Raw genomic sequence first — 21,001 nt, forward strand, 5'->3', positions numbered from 1 at the left:
AGGTATTTTTGGCATACTACAGGTTTATGAAGCTTCATGACATACTGACCTTGCTGTGCGTTGTGGCTGATGGCAGCAGCAGCAGCAGCAGCAGCAGCAGAGCGAGGCTCAGCAGGCATGGCTCCTCCGCTGCCTGGTACAGGAGGCACAGTGGCACACAGGTTAATCAGCCCGCTGCCTGCAGACGACACGGGGTCTTTGCTGCCCGGTGGACATCTCCGCCTGGCCGTGCCGGTTGGAATCGGAGGGGTCGGCGTGACGACTTCAGCCGGCGTCCAGTTGAGGTTGGTGCCCTCTTTCTCGTTGGAGGAGTCGTCGTCGGAGTCGTCAAACATGCGCTCGCCACGGCGCTCCCGTTTGTGAGGAGAGGCCGGAGAGACAGAGTTCAGTTTTTTGGGTCCTGGTCGTCTGCGGGGGCTGGACTCCTCGCCAGATGAGCCCCCGCTGGACAGGTGGGAGCGCCGGGGGCTGTAGCTCCCGTCTGAATGGGAGCGCTGGTCGTACGACTCAGCCTCACTCTCCTCCTCTTCCTCTGGCTCCACGTACATCAGCCTGGGATGATAGAACACCTCATCTTTTCTGCTTTTGTCTGTAAAAGATGGAACGAGAGAATGAGTCAGAATTGTTGTGCATCAACCGACTCTTTCTGATCACAGTGATTTATTATTAAAAATGTATGTATATACAGAGCATTTCCATTTTACCTTCAATTGATAGTGCACATTTCAACTAATGATGTTTCCCAATAACAAAAGGATCTCAGAGATTTAGATTTTCTCTATTTCAATACATTCTCTTCAATATTTTACACGTTTCCCAAAGCCGCACCTAAACTCAAGTACATGTATGTGCTATTAACAGCTCATGGACTTCAATTGAATACACTTCAAAGTAATTCAGTAGGCAGAATATCACTCTGTCACTCATCATGCATCACTGATGTAAATAACACAATAGAAATATTTCCTACACTTTAGCATGAAAATGTAGTCTAATATACAGTTTCCCTTTGATACATTTAGTAGATTTTTTCCTTTAAGCTTAAGGTAAACGACACAAGAAGCAGTGAGACTTGTTATAAGTTGCATGCGTTTTTTAATTTCAGTTTAACCTACAGTACAGGCCAAAAGTTTGGACACACCTTCTCATTCAATGTGTTTCCTTTATTTTCATGACTATTTACATTGTAGATTCATCAAAACTATTAATGAACACATGTGGAATTATGTACTTAACAAAAAAGTGTGAAATAACTGAAAACATGTCTTATATTCTAGTAAGCAAAGGGTGGTTACTTTGAGGAATCTAAAATACAAGACATGTTTTCAGTTATTTCACTTTTTTTTTGTTAAGTACATAATTCCATATGTGTTCATTCATAGTTTTGATGCCTTCAGTGAGAATCTACAATGTAAATAGTCATGAAAATAAAGAAAAACGCATTGAATGAGAAGGTGTGTGTCCAAACTTTTGGCCTGTACTGTAAATAAATGTTTTCCTTCGACATGTGTGACAGTGAACCGTCTTTCTGACATCCTATACACTAAATAATTCACTAAGATCAATTGAGACAACAATAGGCAGATTCATTTTTAATTGCAGCCCTACTAAAGAAACACTCATTTCTCAACTCATTCAGCACATGGGTAGATCAAATCTTTAAAATAACCAAAAACCACAATAAATGCATAGATACATCAAATAGAGTCTCACATTACCTTTAACAGAATCTGTTATCCAGTCCAGGGTGACAATCTTGATGCCCGGGTGTTTCAGGGCACACTCAAACTTGGCCTGGAGGGCAAAAAAATGAAATTGTATCATTAGAAGTGCAGAGTCTACTTGTTGTAGAGGTAGTAAAGGATCTTCAAAATAAGTTTTACATCACCGGGTTCTGAACCTGAGATCAGCAGGGATGGTAAAGACCAATAACTCCATGATAGAAATTCTGAGCGATACCATGAATAGCACTTACCCCCTTTGGTTCCTTTACTACTAAGTGGGTGACCTTCTTGTTGAGGTTAAGTTGACATTCTCCTCCATAAAAGGTTATGTACGCCCACAAAGCGTTGAGATCATCTGGGAGCTGTGTCCACACACACACAGAGACACACACACACACATACAATAAACATACACAATCAACTTTACACCCTTAGAGTTCGTTTTTGCAGACTTTTTCCCTGCAAAGGCAGTTGTGGGCTGGTACTGGTATAATATAATATAGTATGATCTAAGAATCCAGTTGTACCAATGTTGTGAAATCAGATATCTACACTGTAAAAAATGGTTGTAGAAATTACAGTAAAACACTGTCAAATTGCATCAGAAACAGGGCGTAAAATTAAAAATGTAATATCACCGTAGTAGTCGGTTGTAATTACCGTAAATTAAGGAATAGTGCAAAACTTTTAAACTGTAGAAAACACTTTTTTTTTTCATGTAAAATTAATGGAGAAATAATTTATTTAAATACCATCCTGTCACAAGGACACAATTACCCTAAAAATAAAGGGACTATTCAGTCTAAATTACAGTCTTTGCTGATTTTTACATTCAAATTTACAGTAGAAACTCACTGTATTTTTGACGGTAAAGTTCTGGCAACCATAGCTGCCAGTATTTTGCCGTAAATTTAACAGATTTTTTTTTACAGTGTAGTCACTCTGACCTCGGTGACTACTAACGTCTCCTAACTTCCTTCACCTCAAAGCGACACTTACTAAGGAAGGCTGCATACTTGTTTTGATGTCAACTGCCCCTCACTGTTAGAACTGAGTACTGCAAATTTTCACAAAAAATGTCACTCACGCAAGTGCTCCTAAAAAGATTTTACCATTTGCACACATCTAATTTTGACCGCAAAAGCAAGAAAACTGCTCGCACGGTCTAGAAAAGTGTTTTAGTAGAACATCATGAAGTCACGGTGAAAGACACAAAGACACATTTTTGTGAGGTCACAGTGACATTTGACCTACGACCTCCAAAATCAAATCAGTTCATTCCTGAGTCTAAGTGGATGTTTGTGACAAATTTATAGAAATACTATTAAGGTGTTCCTAAGAAATCACGTAAATGAGAATGGGACACACAGTAACCAGGAGTGTCGCCGGCACAGAAACATAAAAACTCTCTGGTCAGGAGGCCAGACTTCCAGAGAGGGCCTCCATTACCCAAAACTATGCCACATTTTCAATATATAATATTTTATATGTAAGGAATAAAGGAGTAAAGCAACATTTAACATAATTCAGAATTAAACTATATTTCCTGTCTGCAATGCATCTCTGAAAATTCCATTAAATGTACATGTACAGACCTTGAGAATATTAAAATGGATTTCTTCAAAACACACACACACACACACAAACACACACACACACACAAACACACACTTACCCTGGGAAGACAGGCTGTCACACCAAAGAATATCTGTCCTGATTCTGGGGAGAATCCAGTAACTCTGTAGTGTTCAAGGTTATGGAAAAACAGGAAAATGCCACTCTTAAGCCTTGTTCAGTCAATGTTTTTGATTAAATTATATATTGATTGTAATTCAATGATTGTAAATATTGCTTTCTTTTATTGTAATTAGTTTTTCTTTTCTTTTAAAATGAATAATAGAATTATAATAATTCCTTATCTTGTTATCTTTTTTTCTGATGCTTGCTTTGGCAATATATACATTGTTACGTCATGCCAATAAAGCCAATTGAATTGAATTGAATTGAATTGAATTGAAGTTTTTATTGCTGCTAGGCAACCACCAAATTACCTGTCCTTAGCCAAACAGTTATTACAAAACTGGTCCATCACTTCATCTGGATGATGATGATGATATATATATAAATCGTCCGATCAGACAATTTGGCAAAACACCAGCCAATGGGTCCTTTCTTGCTCTGAGTTTAAGTTTTTTTCAACCTGAGGCATTCAGGGCACTCTTGCAAAAACATGAGGTGCTTGGAGCGGAAAAACATGTTGCGCTCAGCAGCAAAAAAAAGCAAGCTAAACAGTTTCATCTCATAAAAATGAAATTACAAAACGCCCCACCAAGCCACTACAATGTGCTCTCAAGTCCTTCTAAGATGAATACCTACAAAAATGTGTTTTAATTCTTGAAATCTAAAAATGTATATTCTGCTGTCATTTTGACTATTATAGTTTCTTTCAAAACAAGTTTAAATGACACCAAACTGAGGAGCTTGGACTCGATGGTGGAAGGATACGGCAACAGGTCTCCACATCTGACTGAGAGAATCACCCAGGACGGCTGGAAAACAGAAACAAAAGCTGAAGTTAATGCTCTAAATCAGGGGTGTCAAACTCAAATACACAATGGGCCAAAATTTAAAACTTGTTTTACTCGTTTTGCTTTAACATTAAATATGGAACCAGCAACGCTTATAAACATACAATATATAACTAAATAGTGCAGACATGCAAAATCAAATTTCAAATAAAAAACACATCAATGTCATTCATTTACAATAATAATATAATAATTTGGTATTGCCTCGCGGCCAGAGTTCGACACCCCTGCTCTAAACTTACTTTGTCGTCTTGGTTACACTAGTTTAAAGTAGTTATTAGTCACTGCTAATGTTTGACTGAGGTAAAAAAAAATAAACTAATCAACATAAAAAAAACGATATTTCAGGCTATTTTTGCGATAACGATTATTCTTCACGATATTACGAAATACTTAAAAAGATATAGAAAATATGATTTTTTTTTTTTTAGTCTGTATAAATAAATAAAAATCTAAAACGTAGTGTGAAGTGCAAATCTCAACAGTTTCCAAATACAAAAAAAATTACTCTTGACTCTTGAGTATGAGCAAATAATAAAAATAACCATTTAGGGGTTCCGGGGGCATATTTTAATGACATTTTGTAAAGGAGAATAAAGGTTCTTGTATGTTTTATTTAAGGCATCTTATTTTGACAGTCTTCTTGTAAGTTCCGTGGTGGATTCTGTTAACACACCGTGCTCTTATTTTGAAAGCTGCATGTGTTTAGCTACAGAGAGTAAGTGGCTTTTTGTGATTAAAACAACTTCAATTGTTAGCCTTATGCCACTACATCAAGAAGTACAAATGTTGCCAATATCATGATATGCATTTTTTTTAACCATAAAAAAAATATACCGATATTATTGTGAACGATACGATATGGCACACCCCTAACTTGAAGCCCAACCTTGGTTACGTTTGAACATACTTTGGCACAATTCTCACCTTGACAACCGGCAGGTCAAAGACCTCTCTGGATTCGCCGACCTCAGGGTTGTCCCCGTCCTCTGCAATGATGTGAGTGGCCAAAGCATTGTAAGACACCTCCTTCCCTTTTCCCGCCTTCAGCAGCTGCACCACCTGGAATATTAGCAAAAGGTTTAGTCAGATTCTACTTTAGTGCTAACATCAGCCTAGACTGGCATAACCCTCGGTTATAACCCTGCCACTTTTTTATTCAGGGAGGCATTTTTAGGTTGTCCCTAGATGTTTTTATTATTGTCTCTGCACCTTAATCTCTTAATAATGTACTGTGTCTTTTTTATCTACTTCTGATTTTAATGAGTTTTCTCTTAGTCTTTTGTCTATTTTGTTTCTGGTTTCTGTAGCACTTTGAGATTTCCTTATGAAAAGTGCTTTACAAATAAAATGTATTATTATTATTATTATTATTATTAACCCTGAGCAGTTTCAGAGCGTGCAATATATACGTTTTTCACTGCAATATACAAGTATTGGACCTCTATGAAAACAGCATAAGAATGGAGAACTCACAAATGTATTTTGTAAGTGCAATAAATTGTGACAGTTCCGTCTATTGAAGTTTGGATGCAAGTCGGCAGGTCTGCAATAAAGATGTCTCATGTATGACACTTTGCTGCATTTTACTAATTAGAAAAAATAATAACATTACAACAAATAATATTATTTCTAGTCTTGTTCTCACCTACTCATACTTCTGTTAGTGTATTGCTAACAGCAGAAGCGGAACACTGGGTGTTTTTACAACTTGATTGTATTTGATTGTGATTATGTTTAGAGCAACTTCAGTAATATCTGCTGCATTCAGTTCGACATAGCTCGACTCGCTAAACAGAGTAGCTTCAATCTGAATTTCTCTTTGCCCGTCTGTGACAAAACTGTTTCCTGCACTGTATCAAAGTATTGAACAAAAACACTAATATTATTCACAGTGGTCAAAGATCATACAATATAACATGAAAGTACAATTAGCATCATAGTTCTCCAAAATACTTTAATCACTTCTAGCAGTTACTTTAATAGCAATGTCCAGCAACATCGGCAACATAAAAGTTGTCTGGGATCAAGCAACTGCTCAGCTCTGTTCATAGCAATATGTTAAAATAAATAATTAGATTTGTCATTAGACAAGTGTTAGGGCATGATAATTGCAGGATGCTTTTGAATGAGCTTGCAGCTAAAATTATTTTGAGTGGGTGCTATTAGCCACAGGATGTTGTGATGTTCTGCATCAGCCAGAAACAAAACAGAGCTTTGTCTGTGTTGTCCTCTATTTACACACATTACGACATGCGACTTTGATAAATAACCATGATACAGAAAAACTCCAACCACTGCTATATAATCCTGACAGCTTCCCTCTTTTGTGATAATTTAGTTAGAAGTGAGTACATGTCTATCAAACATGTTGTATCCTTTTATTTTTTTTAAAACACAGACTGAAACTCAATATTCAGTAACATGCTGTACCCAGATATTTATCAAATACATCACTTATTTGTCCTGTATCTAGCAGCACCTTTGTCACAGATCCACTGCTGAAACTTTCACACAATCTGACAACAAAGCATAGAAACTATTATTACTATATATAGTCAGTGGTGGAAGAAGTATCCAGATCTCTTACTTAAGTAAAAGTACTAATACAACACTATGAAATTACTCCACTACAAGTAAAAGTCCTGTATTCAAAACTTACTTAAGTAAAAGTACAAAAGTATCAGCATCAAAATGTACTTAAAGTATCAAAAGTAAAAGTACTTGTTATGCAGAATGGAGCCACTTAGATTGTTTTATATATTCTAAATATCTTATTACATTATTTGTATTGATGATGTTATGCAAGCAGGGTTTTAATTTTGTAAAGATATGGCTCATTTAACTACTTAATATACTGTCTGATAAAATAAAAAAAGTCTAATCACCTTAAATTGATCATATGTTTTATGTTGAATCTCGACCTGAAAAGTAACTAAAGCTGTCAGCTAAATGTAGTGGAGTAAAAAGTACAATATTTGCCTCAAAGTGTAGTGGAGTAGAAGTATACATTTACAGAAAATAGAAACAATCAAGTAAAGTACAAGTACTTCAAAATTGTACTTAAGTACAGTACTTGAGTAAATGTACTTAGTTACTTTCCACCACTGTATATAGTGTACATAGCAACTCTAGGAACATGCAGTGCCATCTGATAAAGTCACTGTTAGAACTGAAATGCAAAAAGACTTAAGTAAGTACGTAAGTTTACGTTGTAGGTGAAAAAGCTCTATGAACAACTACTTTACTGTAACGTCTCAGTTACTCGTTTCACTTGAGCAATAACCTCACAAGGTGGTGTATCACTTGACACGATATTACGATATTAACCAACCTTAATGGCCACTTGATTGTCCACCTCCAAAAAAACGCGATAAAAATACCAATGATGTACATTTTTTTCAACTTTTTGGGGTTAAATCTTTTGATCAACTTCAGTCCTGAAACTATCAAATATTAAATTATTTACAAGATCAGCACTTCCACTTCCCTGCATTTCACAACAAAGAAATAAGAGTTATCAGAACTATTGTCCCTTGTTGTGAACCCCAACTTAAAGATATAAGTAACAACAACTCACCAACTTGTTTTTGAGCAGACTTCCTTTGTTGTGCTAACTTACATTATTGCCCTAAATGTCAATAATTTATATTTCCAAGTTTTACCAATTTAAATCAGTTTTACATAGCACCTCTAGGAACATGCAGTGCCATCTGATAAAGTCACTGTTAGAACTGAAATGCAAAAAGACTTAAGTAAGTACGTAAGTTTACATTGTAGGTGAAAAAGTTTATCGTTTCACTTGAGCAATAACCTCACAAGGTGGTGTACCACTTGACACGATGTTACATTTGATCTATTATTTATAACACTTTACTTAATGTGATATAGCAGCCAATCAAGGTTATAATAGTTTTGGATTTTTCATTAGTTTTAGTTTTAATTTCGTTGTGAATTTTTGTTTTCAAATTCAGTTCGTTTTAGTTAGTTTTTAGAGTGAGTTTTCTAGTTTTAGGTTAGTTTTTATTTTTTGAAAATGCTTAGTTTTAGTTTAGTTTTTATTAGTTTTAGTTTTTTTTGTAATGGGCTATATGTTGGGTGCCAGATTCAAATAGATCAGAATAAATTTTGCCTTTATTTCCTTTCCTATCTCAGCCCCAATAAGGTTATTAACTCTTACAGTTCTGGGTGTTTTGTATTTTGGTTCTAGTGTAAACATCCCAGTCTCAGTAAACATATTCACCATGTGTTGCATGTTCAAATAGAAACACTGAATTATGAATGAAAAAAGTTGACAAAAACGAAAACGAAGGACATTTTCACTATAATTTTAGTTAGTTTTGTAACCACACAATACAGTTTCAGTTAGTTATCGTTTTTTTTAAAAACTCTAGTTGTTATTTTTATTTCAGTTAACGAAAATGTTTTTTCAATTCTAGTTTTCGTTATTTCGTTAGTTTTCGTTAACTGTAATAACCTAGCAGCCAATACATGGCCTCTGTTTCCATTTTATGTCACTTTATACTTCTAGTTCACTACATTTTGAGGCAAATATTGTACTTTTTACTCCACTACATTAAGCTGACAGCTTTAGTTACTTTTCACTTGAGGTTTAACATAAAAAACACAATAAATGTAGGTGATTAGACACTTTTTAAAATAAACCTCATAACACAATATTAAATAGTCAATATGAGCCCTAACTTGAGAAAATTAAAACGTTGTATACATAAATGCATCAATAATAATAATATAATATGATATTTGGAATATATAAAACAATCTGAGTGGATCCATTCTGCATAATGAGTACTTTTACTTTTGATACTTTAAGTACATTTTGATGCTGATACTTTTGTACTTTCACTTAAGTACATTTTGAATGCAGGACTTTTACTTGTAGTGGAGTAATTTCACAGTGTGGTATTAGTACTTTTACTTAAGTAAGAGATCTGAATACTTTTTCCACCTCTGAACGTCTCAGTTAATCGTTTCACTTGAGCAATAACCTCACAAGGTGGTGTATCACTTGACACGATATTACGTTTTATTTATTATTTATAACACTTTACTTAATGTGACATAGCAGCCAATACATGGCCTCTGTTGTCTATAAAAACACTAGGTGCGACTAGAAATCAGCGTTTAGCAGGAAGTGCTGCTCTATGCCACAGGTTACAGTACCAACCAATGACGTAGCGGTGACGCATGCGCAGTGAGAGAAGCTCATGTGAACAAAATGTTGAGTGTCACAGGTTGATACAGAATAACACCGTGCAGCTTATAAGCCGTCAGAACAGACAAGCATCACTACTGAATGTGTGGTTTGGAAAAAGCAAGCCAACAAACCTTAGCAGCCTTTATTACTAGCTACCAAACCCCGTGATGGATAAGGCAATAAGCTAGCAGCTAACCATCTGTGCAATGATCGGCTGGTGTGAAAATACGAAGCTCAAAGCTAATGCTAATGCTACATGGAAAGTGTAGTGTTATCTAAGTTAGCTTCTACAGAAAATATCCACAGTGGAATTAAATATAACTGACACAATCTCACACATATTACAGTTTACAAGACACAACATATAAATCACCATAATTATTTAATAATAGCCAAAGATTAAGCTCACTGTTTTTCTCTGTGTAGCATGTCAAACCGTTAGCTAGCTAGCTAGCTAGTTAGCTTCTCCTGCAGCAACTCATTTAGTTTGAATGGTGCTTAGCTAGCAACGTTAGCCTGCTTAGTTAGCTACAACAAGCTAACGTCCAAAGTCTCACCTTTTGGTCAATGTCCCCTACCACGTAGAATTTGACATCTTTGAAAAGTTCGTCAGAAACCTTATTTTCCTCTTCAGACATGATTGTCCATTAATGTCAATTAATTAATATATTAAAGAGCCAATAAACAGCTAAAAAGAGTAAAGTGTCTCTGTTAGAGCAGCTGGTTTACAGTAAACCTCTAGCGCCAAATCGCTGAGCGCGCCTTGGACTACACCATTCTGAAATTCTGAGGGGGGTTATAATATATATATTTTTTTATTATTCGTTTATTTCGCCCTTTGTAGCTCTATAATGGATTACATCGCGTACTTAGCTTTGTATAGAAAGGATTCCACCAAAAAAAAATAAATAAATAACATTTACAGAGGCGGAAATGTATAAATATGTATTCTAATGGCATGTAACCCCCCTGTGAAATGAAAGTTTATGGTTTTATCCAAACGTAACCTAGATTATCTCAATCAGAGCCCTGCCAGGACACACAAAACGTGAGGGCAGTTCATTATTTAGTGTTCTTTGCAACCAACAACATTGTTTTTTTTAATGTTTTGTGAGCCTTCCCGTCTTATTTGGGCTTATCTTCTAAAGTTAGGACCAAACTGTGAGCAGCTGACCCTTCTCTAAGCCCCGCCCTTTTGTTGTTAGCCGCTGCTTCTCCTGTCAGTGATTCTCTGACACGGTGCCTTTTGGGTCATACCATTTTTGGGGAAAAAAAGAAAAAAAAAACACCTCAAATTATTATTTTTCAGGTCACTACATCTGATAGTTGACTTGTTAACCTTTAAGAAAATACATATTCCCACCTCAGGTACAGTACAGGCCAAAAGTTTGGACACACCTTCTCATTCAATGCGTTTCCTTTATTTTCATGACTATTTACATTGTAGATTCATCAAAACTATTAATGAACACATGTGGAATTATGTACTTAACAAAAAAGTGTGAAATAACTGAAAACATGTCTTATATTCTAGTAAGCAAAGGGTGGTTACTTTGAGGAATCTAAAATACAAGACATGTTTTCAGTTATTTCACACTTTTTTTGTTAAGTACATAATTCCATATGTGTTCATTCATAGTTTTGATGCCTTCAGTGAGAATCTACAATGTAAATAGTCATGAAAATAAAGAAAAACGCATTGAATGAGATGGGTGTGTCCAAACGTTTGGCCTGTACTGTATGACATCTTGAATATTGCCACACTGTTAAAATAAGTCAGTTTTTGTCAAAATTGTTTTGTTTTTTTTTCGTTTTTTCTTAAATCATCTCCTGATGACACCGGCCACCTATGGTAAAATCTCCTCCATCCTCAGTTGATCAGATCATGTGATTTTACCCCTTTAAGATAATGGCCTATGTCAAGTGTGTGACTTAAGCGGATTTATTAAGTCAAAATAAAATGTGACTTTTTTTTTAACATGCCTTTGTGACTTAAGCAAGATATGGTAACACTTTACTTTGAAGGTGTCTACATAAGAGTGACATGAGCGTGTCATAAACATGACATGGGATGTGTCATGACCATTATTGACACTTTGAAGTAACATTAATGCTCATGATACTTGTCAAAAAAAAAAAAAACAACCTTAATGGCCACTTGATTGTCCACTTCCAAAAAACGCTATAAAAATACCACTGATATATATTTTTTTCAACTCTTTGGGGTTAAATCTTTTGATCAACTTTAGTCCTGAAACTATCAAATATTAAATTATTTTCAAGATCAGCACTTCCACTTCCCCGCATTTCCCAACAAAGAAATAAGAGTTATCAGAACTATTGTCCCTTGTTGTGAACCCCAACTTAAAGATATAAGTAACAACAACTCACCAACTTGTTTTTGAGCAGACAACTGGCTTGCTTTGTTGTGCTAACTTACATTATTGCCCTAAATGTCAATCATTTATATTTCCAAGTTTTACCAACTTAAATCACTGTTTTAGGCCAAAAAATTCAAGGCTTTTTTGCAGTGTAGCAGTTCATTTTTTCCCAACCACCATCTGAAAGCTTCTATTTTCCTATTGAAGGATGTCTAATTCTGATTTTCTAACATGTAATTTCTTCTACATTTGTTTCCTGCAGTTAATTACTTCATTCATCATTAGGTGTCGAGCCAACTGTTAAGCATGTACAAAGGTCAGCATGCATACACACACACACACACACACACACACACACACACACACACGGTGAATCACAGATGCGTCAGTGCTAAAGAACCTTGACAAACTGAGCTGCAGCTAAGTGAGAGCAGCAATTGGAGGAGCTTTCTGACAGCTACATTAATGATGTAGATGGTCCCCTTTTGACCTTGTTGCTATGAAATGTAGACATTACTTTAGACACACTACCTGTCATTATGCACCGTGTTGGTCGTGGTCCTTATTTCTGTCATCCTTTGCCCCCCAACCACCCTCAACCCGTCCAACCCCCCCCAACCCCCCCCTCCAATCAGACTCAGACACAGCCAGGGGAACAGTGATTGGATGAGCCATTTGACGGCTACATTAACGCTGAGACTGGTCACCTTGTGACCAAACACTTATTAGATTTAGACGTTTCTCTTTAGGCACGGATGTGACATGATGTAGCACACTGATTAAGGAACGTTTACCCATGTGGTGTTTTCTTTCACAGGTACGGGAGTTGTATCTTCATAAGTGGATCACCTATCCAATCTGATCACTTTATCTCTGTTCATGGGAAGGAGCTGTGCTGACTTTTAGAAGAAAAAACAAACTGTGTGTATACCATAGAGCAGCTATTCTCAACCTTGGGGTCCTGACCCCAATTGGGGTCGCGAGATGATTTCTGGGGGTCGCCAAATCATTTTGGAAGTCAGCTCTGTGTTAAAGTGTTCATGTGTTGATGTGTTTTAGTCTTTTTGGTCACTTAATGTCTTTTTTTGGTCATTGTGGGGTTTTTTTTTTTGTCATTTTGTGTCTTTTTTGGTCATTTTGTGTCTTTTTTTGATCATTTTGTGGTCAATTTGTGTCTTTTTTGGTCATTTTGTTTCTTTTTTTGACATTTTGTGTCTTTTTTAGTCATTTTGTGTCTTTTTTGGTCATTTTGTGTCTTTTTTGGTCAATTTGTCTTTTCTTGGGTCATTTTGTGTCTTTTTTTGGTCATTTTGTGTCTTTTCTGGTCATTTTGTGTCTTTTTTGCTCAATTTGTGTCTTTTTTTGATCATTTTGTGGTCCATTCGTGTCTTTTTTTGTCATTTTGACATCTTCCAAGTCAAATGACAGGTCTGGTCCTTGAGATAGGGCAGAGCAGAGAGAGGGCAGAGCCAGATAATCCCAGGTGATGAAGGGTGGAGATGAGGATCTGATGGTCAACAGTATCGAAAGCCGCAGAAAGGTCAAGTAGGGCTAAGTAGGACATTTAGTTTATGATGGCCCAATATCCACTAATATATCCCAATATATCTATCAAAACACCTGCCAAATTTGGTGCTTTGAAAATGAACAATTTTTATGATATATTGAAAAATGCCGCCCCACTACCAGTTAACCTAACCTGGACTGTTAGAGGAACTTCACACAGAAGGGCCCCAAGAGAGATTTGAACCTGCAACCCTCTTGCTGTGAGACTATAGTGACATAACTGAGCATTGGAATGGACTTTAAAAATCATGTCTGATTTATGTTTCTTAATATGTTTCATGAATTGATTAGTAAAGTGCTGAGCTGCATCTGAAATTAATCTTTAAGTTCCCAGCTTTCAGATGTGTACACTACTTCTATGTTATGTATGCATGTTTACATACCTGTATATATATGCAGTCCATGCAACCATCACGCCAGCTATCACATGTGATAAATGCGTCGCTGTCCTCCGGCAATTATGCCATGCCAATTATTTTTGCCTAAATATATGGTGTCAGATAATGAATACAACAATGTGTTTGCACCACCAGGCCAGGAGAAACCTTCATGTATGACTGCAAGAATTGGCTATTTATCTATAGAAAACATGAGCTGTTGTGTGCATCTAGTATCTTGTACTTGTCATAAAGATGGGACAGCACCAAGGTTTCAATGACTTGAAGCAGCATTTACATCATAATGTTCAGAAATCAGAAATCCAGAAAATAGAACTGAACAGATAACTGACTGAAGAAATGCTGGAAAATGAAAACAAATGCAGAAATGTCAATGCAGGGAGATATTAACCCATAAGAACCCACGGTGACACCCATGTAACAAACACTTTAAATATTCTAGAACAGGGGTCTCAAACTCAAATTACCTGGGGGCCGCTGGAGGCAGTATCAAAAGGACCAAAAATCTAAATTACTTAAAAAAGACACAAAAAAGACAGACAAAATGACTTAAAAAGACACAAAATTACCAAAAAAGACACAAAATGACTAAAAAAAAAAGGACACAAAATGACAGAAAAAAACTAAATTACTTAAAAAAGACACAAAATTACTAAAAAAGAGACACAAAATGACCAAAAAAGACACAAAATGACTGAAAAAACACTAAATTACTTAAAAAAGACACAAAATGACAGAAAAAAACTAAATTACTTAAAAAAGACACAAAACCCCCCACAAAATTACTAAAAAAAAGACACAGAATGACAAACCCCACATCATAAATATGTTCTGCGTGGTTCACTTGGTCTGTGATATATCCCCCATAACTTTCCTTTTATGGATAACTGGGTCTGGGTTCTTATGGGTTAATACTCAAGATGTGGAGAAATATACAAAGGCCTTATCAAAACAAAACTATTGGCTTAATAATATGTTTACACGTGTGGATGAAGAAAAAGAAAAATTCTGACTGTTGTTGTAAAGATTCTTCAGTGTATGAGATGTTGTCATCAGACCATGATGGAGCAACAGTACATTTTAATACCAGGGTGTTAATTGAAAAACAGAAAATGACCTCCAAGAGCCTGAGTGGAAAAGAAGAAGCCAGAGATTGTCTAATAGAAAACTTCCCCAGGGTTTTACAGACAGTGGTACTTACTGCCAGATTCAATCAGCGCCATCAGATTAAAGACACAGCAACACCGTTCTAATTAGGGCAGTTAAAGTATGATATTTAGCTGGAATAATAATAGCCTTTGCCTGATGGTTGGCATAAAGATGATAGAATATAGTGAGAGAGAAGATCGTGGAAAGTAAAATGGGATGGTCGCTACGCATCAGGCCAAGGTCATATTCCTGCTGAAACTCTTTTATTATTTCACTGTACAATAACACTATGCCCTTCATATTCATCTAAAAATAGCTACAAATCTACACTGCAAAAAAAGAAAAGTTGGGTGAATTCAAAATTTCAAGGCAACAAACTTCGATAAAATTTTAAGTTGGACAATTAAACTAAATATTTTAAGTTTTGTTTTTGCTCAACTCTATGTCAGCTAATGTTGCGACCACAATTTTGCGTTAGCATTGATATGCTAATGCAGTAGTTCTCAACCTTTTTGAGCCGCGACCCCCAATTTAACATGTATGTTGTCCGCGACCCCCGCTCAACCAAAAAAATAAACAGAATTACCAAAAAAGACACAAAATGATAGAAGCAAACTAAAATACTTAAAAAAAGAAACAAAATGACCAAAAAAGAACACAGAATTACCAAAAAAATGACACTAAATTACTAAAAAAGACACAACATTATTTAAAAAAGACACAAAATTACCAAAAAAGACACAGAATTACCAAAAAAGACACAAAATGGCCCAAAAAAGTAACAAAAGACACAAAATTACCAAAAAAAGGAAACAAAATGTCAAAAAAAAAGTCACAAATTGACCACAAAATTATCAAAAAAAGACACATAATGACCGAAAAAGACCCAAAATGACTAAAAAAAAAACACAAAATGACCAAAAAAAGACATTAAATGACCAAAGAAGACAGAGCTGACTTCCAAAATGATTTGGCGACCCCCAGAAATCATCTCGCGACCCCAATTGGGGTCCCGACCCCAAGGTTGAGAATGGCTGCGCTAATGGCTACTCTTGTAGCTGTAACAAGCAGCGCCGCTAGCATCCGTTAGCCGCTAGCATCTGTTAGCCGCTAGCATCAGTTAGCCGCTAGCATCAGTTAGCCGCTAGCTTTCGCTAATGACCGAATTTCACAACAAAGAAATAAGAGTTAGCAGAACTATTGTCCCTTGTTGTGAACCCCAACTTAAAGATATAAGTAACAACAACTCAGCAACTTGTTTTTGAGCAGACAACTGGCTTCCTTTGTTGTGCTAACTTACATTATTGCCCTAAATGTCAATAATTTATATTTCCAAGTTTTACCAACTTAAATCACTGTTTTAGGCCAAAAAATACAAGTTGGCTTTTTTGCAGTGTATTAAATAAATTATATACAATAAGTTATAATTGTGACTAATGTCTTAGTAAATAATGCAATTTATAATGAAACACATCTTTGATTTCAGGCCTTTGAAAATTGCTATAATTTGGATAGTATGACAGTGTATGAGAGTGTGAAAATTTGTGTTGAATATATAAAGATCATCGCATTTTACATAAATTTCACATGGAAAATAATAAGAAATTTCACATGTAATTTCTTTCAGTGTAAGATATCACATGTAAAAACAGTGTCAGCACATGTGAAGTCACTTTCAGCAATTTTGGGACATTTAACATGTGAAAACATGAATTTGACATGTACGTTTTACAGAACGATGCTGAGGTTCCTTATATAATAAATACAATTCAAAGGCAGAAAAAAATAAGAGAAGACATTAAATAAGTGCATACATAAAGCATACTGTCAGGTGTTAAAGTATTAAAATTAAAATCAATCAAATCAAAATTACTTAATTTATTTTGATTTGATTTTGATTTTGATACTATAATACCTGCAAGTATGTTTTATGCATGCACTTATTTAATGTCTTCTCTATTTTTTTTTAGAAAAGACATTAAATAAGTGCATACATATCATATTTTGTGTAATATTATAAGTATAATATTAAGAACAACACACAACCATATATGGTCATTGCATAAATCCAGGCCTGCAGCACCCTTTATGTCAATAATGTCAAACATATATGTACAAATGGATGTTTGCAGACATTCATTGCTTTATATCTTGTGCCAGAAGTACACAAACTCAAACCCAGAAGACTTGAATGACCTGTGTATGTTCATAGGACATTAGTCTTTCTGGGGTCCATAAATACAAACAACTGAACATGAGACATAAATGTGGACTTTAAACACAAACAGTTGTTGTTGACTTCACTGTGCAGAATAATGAGTTTATTTTCACATTAATCTGCTTTTTTTTTGCGCTCAGCTTAAATCTCTCTTAAAGTAGAACACATGTTCAGCTTTTAAAACAGAAAAATATTTGGTTATTCTTAGATTCAGTTTGTAGCAGGAGTTTTTTTAAAGATGTTAGTTATAAACAAAAAAAATAACACGAGGAATATTAACCCATTGACGCCTAAAACTTCCTGTAAAACCTCTGGGCGATTTTAAAATCAGCCCCTAAAACCTGAAGTTTTTCTGGAAATTCATCAGAAGTTTCAACGCTTCTACTAAATAATAGATTTTTCAGCCTCTGCAGCAGATAGAAATGAAATTCAAAAAGTATTTGAGAGCTTATACAAATACTACAAAACGACGTAAACACTTTCCAGGCTTCAATGGGTTAAATAGAACAAAAGTACAGTAAAATAAAACTGGTTTAACACCAATGAGTGTAAAGCTAAAACACTAGATTTGATTCATCTTTTCATCAACTTTGGCCTTTCTAACAAGCATTTCTTAAACTTCAAAACCACCCCCTGCTCAGTCTGCTGCTATAGAACCTCATCCTTTTCTTCTAAAGGGGTAGAAAGTTAAGGAGGCCTTTTAAAATTAAGAAAGCAACAGAGCAAAACCTTCCTTTGTCGGCCAGCACTGCTGTGAACTCATGCAGCACCAAGCTTCGGTCCAGGATGCCAAGCTCCACTGGAGCCTGGGAGGCCCGTCAGTCTGGCCTGCAGGCTGCTTTCACACCAGGTTTATCTACGGCACGACGATCAGGAGGATTAGAGCTGTAACTGATAGCAACAAGCCTGCTCATGGCCTTTTGAACATGCTGTCAGAGGCCAGGAGAGAGAGAAAGTGATGCCTGAAGAGCCGAGTGGAGGCCAGCCAGTGTTTTCAGGTAGGGACAGTCTTCCAAACATATAGAAAGGAGGCGAAATGCACCTTTATTTAACTTCTTATTATGTTTTAGGTGTTGTTTAGATATAGATTTACATTGTAGATTCTCACTGAAGGCATCAAAACTATGAATGAACACATGTGGAATTATGTACTTAACAAAAAAAGTGTGAAATAACTGAAAACATGTCTTGTATTTTAGATTCCTCAAAGTAACCACCCTTTGCTTACTAGAATATAAGACATGTTTTCAGTTATTTCACACTTTTTTGTTAAGTACATAATTCCACATGTGTTCATTAATAGTTTTGATGAAAATAAAGGAAACGCTTTGAATGAGAAGGTGTGTGTCCAAACTTTTGGCCTGTACTGTATAAAGGAGGAGAAATGCACCTTTATTTAACTTCTGATTATGTTTTAGGTGTTTTATATTGTGTAATAATTAATTTAGTTGACATAATATTGTTTATTGTTTCATAGCACCGACATTTTTATACTGTATATTCATATTTATTCTGCACTGGAATTCTATTCTACTCCTTAATACATACTCCTTCTTTAGACACTTTATTTTTTATTATATTTTATTGTATTTTTATATTTTATTGCTTGAAGTATGCCTAGGTTGTTCTTTTTATTTAATTGTGTTGTTATTGTCTCTGTGTGTAATGCTGCTGCTACACTGTAATTTCCCAGCTTGGGATAAATAAAGTCTATCTATCTATCTATCTATCTATCTATCTAGATAGATAGATAGATAGATAGATAGATAGATAGATAGATAGATAGATAGATAGAAGCTGGGAAATTACAGCCAAGCTGGGAAATTACAGAAATTACAGTTTGATGTGTGAGCTGAGATGTTGGAACATATTTGCTCAGTGGGTTTTGAGACAGTCCACTTTAAAAAATATCAGAACTCTAATTGGCCTGAAATTTGGATGTAAAGAGAATTACAAAGGGGCAAAAACTATAGCTTTGTCATTCAGAAATAAAAAAAGATGTGAGGCCTGTTTATGTGCATCATTAAAACAATAAAGACATGACTTTACATAAACATTTGACCTCATTTCTGCATGCAGAATGAGTGGAAACAGCGTCAATCTGTTTAAACTTTAGTATACAGCTGATCACAGAGCCAGCCTTCTGCATAAATATGTCAGTCTTGTTATTATCATTGACAGTAATGCTGTTTGCAAATATATTAAACAGTGTCAAATGAGACAATAAAAGCATTAAAAGTGTAAAAGCTTCCTGTTTTCTGACCAGTTCAGTTTTTGTTAAACATTTGTACCCAGATATCTGATAAAGTTAACAGTGTCTGATGTTGGTGATATGACTTTTCCTTTCAATAACTAGTTGAAGTTAAATGAGTGTTGAAAAGTCTCAGACAAGAGAACAATCATCAGTAAATCTTTGTCTGTCCATACTCACATCTTATATCACATTTGTTTTAATGTTTTTTCTCTTGTGACCTTCTTCAGAGTAAAGAAAAATAAGTCGTAAAGGCTGAATATGAAAGCAGAAGATTATCTAAGGAAGCTGTTTTTTGCTGTTAGATGACCTCTTAAAGATATTAGAGAGTAAAACATGAAATTCAATATCCTTTATTTAACCAGGTAAAATTCATTGAGATTAAAATCTCTTTTTCAAGAATGACCTGGCCAAGAAGGCAGCACCTGATTGACAAACAAGGTTTCTGTTTCTCTTGGGTCTTGTTTACTTTGTTATCTTTTTTTTTTTATTAAAGTATTTATTTAATTTTTAATTTTTCAACATATAATACAAACACTTAAAAACAGCCAAGATAGACACCTAAAACAGACAGGAAAAAATAAATAAATAAATAAAAATTAAATTAAATTAAATTAAATTAAATTAAATTAAATTAAATTAAATTAAATTAAAAATTAAAAATTAAAAATTAAATTAAATAAAATAAAAATAAATAAATTAATTAATTAATTAAAAAAAAAAACGAGGACAACAACAACAACAACAGACAACAACAGACACCAAAAACAGACAGGAAAAAATAAAAATAAAAAAATAAATTAAATTAAATTAAATTAAATTAAATTTAAAATTTAAAATTTAAAATTTAAAATTTAAAGTTTAAAATTTAAAATTTAAAATTTAAAATTTAAAATTAAATAAATTAATTAAATTAAATAAAAATAAATAAATACATTTAAAAAAAAACAAACGAGGACAACAACATATGCTTACTGTGACAAGTCCTTAATGTATTGAACAAAATAATCCCATACTAAATGGAAATTAAATGGAAATAACTTTGTTATCTTCACCAACTGGTGGCCATAGATGAAGCATATTTTTTATTTCCCATTGCCGTTTGGTGACTCTCTCTGCACTAATTCCCCCTTGTCCCTGCGGAAACAGAGCAGACAGAGTGGAAGAGGAAGTGTACTCTAACCTCAGAGCTCTGCTCGTCCCTCCTCCCCCTCAGGGAGGTTTTGTAAAGCGGACAGGAAGCTGATGGTCCCGCTTGACCTCTGCTTTGTCTCCTGGCTCATCTCACATCTGGGCACCGACACAATGTAGAAGACAGCAGCATTCAGAGCGCCACAAAGCCAAAACCCTCTCATCTCCAGGCTGCACAGCCACCACAGGCTGAGATATGAAAGATTATTTTATTAGAGATGTTGTTGTTGGTTACCAGTGATAACCCTGAGCTCTCTGCTCCACTTTACTTCTGCTAGTATAACATCAGTGGTGGAAGAAGTATCCAGATCCCGTAC

The 21,001-nt window shown here is 35.1% G+C and overlaps 1 protein-coding gene across 1 annotated transcript in view; it reads right to left on the reverse strand.

Moving 5' to 3' along the window:
* paxip1 (PAX interacting (with transcription-activation domain) protein 1) overlaps positions 1 to 10,297 on the reverse strand; it is a 28,465-nt gene extending 18,168 nt beyond the window's left edge. The window contains exons 1-7 of the mRNA XM_059343955.1: positions 10,088 to 10,297; positions 5,240 to 5,374; positions 4,230 to 4,273; positions 3,400 to 3,463; positions 1,976 to 2,086; positions 1,719 to 1,794; positions 50 to 589 (exon numbers count right to left, since the gene is read on the reverse strand). Coding sequence (XP_059199938.1) covers positions 50 to 589; positions 1,719 to 1,794; positions 1,976 to 2,086; positions 3,400 to 3,463; positions 4,230 to 4,273; positions 5,240 to 5,374; positions 10,088 to 10,168 — 1,051 coding nt within the window. The 5' untranslated portion in view covers positions 10,169 to 10,297. The remainder of the gene's footprint in view (positions 1 to 49; positions 590 to 1,718; positions 1,795 to 1,975; positions 2,087 to 3,399; positions 3,464 to 4,229; positions 4,274 to 5,239; positions 5,375 to 10,087) is intronic.
* Positions 10,298 to 21,001: the final 10,704 nt, after the last annotated feature.

The sequence above is a fragment of the Centropristis striata genome, chromosome 11, assembly GCF_030273125.1.
Source record: "Centropristis striata isolate RG_2023a ecotype Rhode Island chromosome 11, C.striata_1.0, whole genome shotgun sequence".
NCBI classification, from domain to species: Eukaryota; Metazoa; Chordata; class Actinopteri; order Perciformes; family Serranidae; genus Centropristis; species Centropristis striata.